At 42.7% G+C, this 5,030-nt stretch overlaps 1 protein-coding gene and 1 long non-coding RNA gene across 2 annotated transcripts; one reads left to right on the forward strand and one right to left on the reverse strand.

Annotated features, from left to right (window-relative positions):
- Positions 1-15: 15 nt before the first annotated feature.
- Positions 16-1,360, forward strand: METTL23 (methyltransferase like 23; the record flags this gene model as incomplete). Its single annotated transcript, XM_010024039.1, has 4 exons — positions 16-135; positions 210-447; positions 779-863; positions 1,192-1,360. Coding segments are annotated over 4 exons (612 nt in total), but the record flags the coding sequence as incomplete, so codon positions are not given.
- A 737-nt stretch (positions 1,361-2,097) lies between these two features.
- LOC104413111 lies at positions 2,098-4,735 on the reverse strand. Its single transcript, XR_719963.1, has 2 exons — positions 4,423-4,735; positions 2,098-3,311 (listed from the first exon to the last, which is right to left on the reverse strand). It is a non-coding gene; the product is annotated as an uncharacterized LOC104413111 (long non-coding RNA).
- Positions 4,736-5,030: the final 295 nt, after the last annotated feature.

Genomic DNA, 5,030 nt, shown 5'->3' on the forward strand with positions numbered 1-5,030 from the left:
CCCCTCAGCGCCGCACACGATGTGTTTCAGGTGCCGGACTCGCAATACGGCACGTACGTGTGGCCCTGCGCCGTGGTGCTGGCTCAGTACGTGTGGGCCCACAGGGGAACCCTGCCCGGAAAGCGGGTGCTGGAGGTACGCCCCCCCCCCCCCCAGCGGTCCCTCTTGTCCAACCCCATTCCCGCTCCGTGCCTCCGCTTTGGTTCCAGGTGGGAGCGGGTGTAAGCCTGCCTGGCGTGCTGGCCGCCAAGTGTGGGGCTGAGGTGATGCTATCAGACAGCGAGGAGCTGCCGCGGTGCCTGCAGAGCTGCCGGAGGAGCTGCCTACTGAATGGGCTGCCCCACATCCCTGTCCTGGGGCTCACCTGGGGGCGCGTGTCCCCAGAGCTGCTCTCTCTTCCGCCTGTAGACATCATTTTAGGATCAGATGTCTTTTTTGACCCCAAAGGTATGTTAATCCTCTCGGGTATCTTTGATTTGTAACAAACTGCAAGGACTTTGCATCCACGTGGTAGCAGAAACACTGTCAAAGAGAGCAGGTGTCAGCCTTAATGGTGACACTGTGCTATTTACTTGTTATTGAGGTAATTTAGTATTAAGCTGTTATAAATACCACCAGAAGGTGGGTGTGGAAAAAGGAGTTACCAACTCACTGCTCAAGGCCATCTTCTCAGGCCTCCTATTGATTTCCAATTACAATTTCATATAACCAGGCATATTTAACAATACCTAGAACCCAGAGACTAACCAAGACTGCTTCATTTTCCCAAACTACACAGACTTCGAAGATATTTTAACTACAGTTTACTTCTTGCTGGAAAAGAATCCACATGCTCAATTCTGGACTACTTATCAAGTCCGAAGGTAACTGCTTTTGTGTATTTAAAACTAAAATCTCAATTCCTATGCCCCATCTCAGCTCTTAAGGAGTGTTAACTTCCCAGAGGCACCACTGCACCCATTCCAGAGCAGACTGTCCATCAGGCTGGTATTAGCCAAATCCTAGGGCTAGTATAGCCAAAAGCAGCCCAACCATGTAATAATCCAAGAACCACCAATTATGCTGTTGACTAGAAAGCTGTTACCACCTTAGTTTTGTGAAGTGCTGCAGTAAGTTTGTGATACTTTCCTGTAATTACCCAGCAGTTACAAACCAGGATTGCCTTCACACACTGGTATTCCCTTCCCTCAGTGCTGACTGGTCTATCGAAGCTTTGCTCTACAAGTGGAAACTGAGGAGCATTCCCATTCCCTTGCACTCCTTCAGAGCAGACAAAGAGCACTTGGCCAGCTCTTCCCTACCAGGAAGACATACCATTGAAATGATGATCATCTCACTAGCACAAGCAGATGGTACTTAAGTTTATTCCACTTGTTTCCAATACAAAATGATACTGAACGGGGAACTGTGTGTTGTAGCACAGACCAGGAGGAAACAGTCTTGTTTATAGCAAACCTCATGCATATTTGATGGGAAGCAGATCCCTTTAAGTAATCCTTAAAACATGCATTGTAAAAATAAAGCTGTTTGATTGTTCAGCTATGGCTTGAGAAATTTGTGCTCCTCCTCAAAGACCATGCTGTAAGTTCAAAGACCCTATGTCATTCTGTGAGCCGCTATACACCAGAGCAGAACCACCTGAAAAGCCAACTTGGATTTACAACTTCAGCTGTGAGGAAGAGTTAGCCACACTCAAGATTAAAGAGAGTCAGATCTGTTTCCCAGGACTGAGGCTTTTCCCCAAAGATTCACATACAAAACCCAGCCCCTTTGTTTTTAAATTACTTGGTCTGGTCATGCAGCCCTGGAACATACAAACTCCTTTTTGTAGAAAAGTACTTTTAATCCTCAATCAAGACAAATTGCAAGTATTCAGACGTTTCCATTCCCACTTGACATACATGCATAAAAGTTAACAAAGCATTACAATAACCCTTGACACACAATGGTTTAAGTTACAGTTCATTTGGTATCCAAATCAAGAAATAGAAATCATCACTGTAAAATTAGCTACCGCCAAGCAGCAGCCTATTGCATCAGGGCAAGTACACAGCAAATGCAATTAGTACTGCTCCATGTCTATCTTCACAATACTGGTTAATGTTTGCCCTTAGTAATTTAAAAGCCACCCCAGTAGATAAAATTTGTAAGCAGCAGAATCCATTCAATTACTACAGAGAAGTTAAACATTGTCAATGGAATTGCAGAAATCTTTCCAAGCTAAAAATAAGCTGACTCAGACATTAAGTTGAGAAAAGTTAACACAGAAAAAAATGTTTAATTAAACTACAGAGACAGTGGGTATAGTATAGAATGTCTTAAGCAAAAGATACACCAATCAGTACTTACAAAGGAATGAACCATTTCTTGTCTTAACATTACATTTCTTGTATATATAAGTTCATATATGTAGGTTGGTAAAGTTTTACCATTCTGGAAAAAATAAGGTGTGTATATCATCAGCTAGATGTGCTCACTGTATGCTCCATTATTTATACGCAAGGCCCGGGTGACTGGAAGTGCAGTTGTCAGGCATTTTAATTAACTGGACAGCCATTTGTTTCTGCACGACAAGGCATCGTTACACAGGAGCAATCAGGAGAAAACAGGAAACAGCCAAGCACTCTGCACTGCAACACGCCACCTTAACAGCTAACCAGCATTACTCAACTGCTACACAACTGCGCCTAGTGCACAAAAATACATAAGAGAAGAGATTAGAATTGAGGCTGATAAAACAATCCTTTTCAAATATTAACTGTCACCTGAAAAGATTTCTATCAATTTGATTTTAAAGATACTATTTTAATTCAAAGTAATAATAATAATTAAAAAAAAAAGCATTTACAGTTAGGTTTCAAATTGAAGTCTTGCAGGGTTTTATTTAAGGAATGAAGACAAAATTGAGAATAGTTTTTGACAAGAGTTATCTACTCAGCATGTAATGGCTGCCCATTTCCTCAATATGAAACTGGAGGCAGCAAGTTACGATCAGTTTTAATTTCAAATAGAAGTCAGCACTATATAAACAAAAATGAAGTTTTACCTCAAATATCCAAGCCAATAATGAAATCGGTAGTCGTTCACTTCACTAAATTACAAGAAATTTGAATAACAGCAACAAAATGGCACATAAAATGTAAAATCTGCCACTTGAGGCGCAACTTAAGTAAAAAGTTAGACAAAATGTTACAAAATAACCTTTTCATCAGCTGGTTGCTTGGGCCAGGGCTCTCCAAAGGACTGAAGACTCAAGCGATCCTTTCCCCCCAAAGGCGTCCTTTATGGAAGCTCTCATTTACGTGATGCATCTAGGTTTGAAGAAAGAAAAGTTCAGCCAGGTTTCTACCTTGTCTCTTTTGGTTGTGGGGATGACTTCTGGTATACTCCTAGTTGTGTTTCAACTGGCTTTGCCTAATTTAGTTAAGTTTCAGGAGTTTCCATAGTGTTCCACCTCCCCCCCAAGTGTGTTGCTTTACTTCAGAGGCCAAATGTAAGGTTTTGTGTCAGAATATTTAGTTACAAAGAAGAATAAGCATCAGGCTGGAGATCAAGCCACCATTAACTTCAATTCAGCCTGTTCAACAATAGGTTATTAAAAGTTATATAAAAGTTACAAAACTAGTACTTCTTAAAAACTTAACTAAACTCCTAAGTAGCATTCAAAACACAAAAGGTGACTAATTTTGCTACAATTCTCTAACTTCAGTTCTAGCTTAGGCCCTTTCCTTTAAAAAACAGGACCAAACAGTTTGAAGGGTTAAAGACACACTATCCTTTCCCCACCCAGTGTGTATCCTTAGATGCCTCTTCAAGATGTCGACTTGAGGAAAAAAACCTAGTTTCCGTGGTTGTCTCGTTGCATGGAATTTGCCACTTTTCTATAACAGTTATTACCTCCAGTCAGTATAATGGCCACTGAACCGATCTTCCATTATAAAAGGATAGTGTATCTTTAACAGTTAAAGACAAACCTGCTCCAATACACGCCCACAGAAACTGGTCCCTGGAGGATCAGCCAAATCAGTTAAAATCTGCAATACTGGCCAATATTCTTTTAGCAAACAGGAGACCGCAGCTTTAAAGGGGAAAATGCAGATGTTGGATAAATACAGTAAGAAATAGTCATTTTTCATCATAGGTTGCGTCTCATACAATATTTTATTAAAACCAAGCCATTAATCTCTCAATAAAACATTTTCTCTGTTTAAAAAAAAAAATCTATGTAGAAAGCCCTTTGGTATTAATTTCCCTAAACCAATAACCAAAAAGCACTGCTCAAGTAAATAAAAACCAACTAACAATGTGCCCCATTAGGATCCACTTGCTTCCAGCTATTAATACTCTACAAACTACCCGACACCCCACCTAAATACTATAATAAAGTAACATGCAACATATGCTGACGCTGAGGTACATTACCATGTTCCTAGGAGGATACAGCTCCTTCTTCTTCCGGAGACTTAGGAGGGCTCTTGGACCTGGATCTAGAGTTGGATTCCCTCTTTGAGGCAGGGGGAGGGCTTCTAGATCTGGACCGGGATCTAGACCTGGATCGGGATCTGGAGACAGATGAGGACTTTGACTTGGATCTCCTGGCAGACCTGGACTTGGAGGTGGAGCGAGACCGAGAGCGTGTGCGAGACCGGGATTTGGATCGACTGTAGCGGGACCGACTGCGGGATCTAGAGCGGCTCCTGCTTCTAGATCGGCTGCGACGGCGTCTTCTAGGGCTAAAACATACCAGGAGGGGGAGGGCAAAAAGGCACGTTAAAAGTTGAACAGGGGCGGCGCAAAAGACTTCAACTACTTCAGGACAAGGAGGGCAGAACGGGACCCACGTGGGCAAGAAAATGAGTGTTCCGGGAGCGCCATTGTTCGGAGTGAGTGGCCGGGGGCTAAATCTACTACAGGGCGAAACCATTTCGCTCCGAGGAAACTCCACGTGTCTTCGGTACCAAACCCCTACTCCCCGCTCCCAACTCCGCCACGAAACTCACTCGGAAAAGGAAACAAACCCAAGCGGTCCC

This window comes from Nestor notabilis, unplaced genomic scaffold, assembly GCF_000696875.1.
Source record: "Nestor notabilis isolate BGI_N333 unplaced genomic scaffold, ASM69687v1 scaffold23760, whole genome shotgun sequence".
Classification (NCBI taxonomy): domain Eukaryota; kingdom Metazoa; phylum Chordata; class Aves; order Psittaciformes; family Psittacidae; genus Nestor; species Nestor notabilis.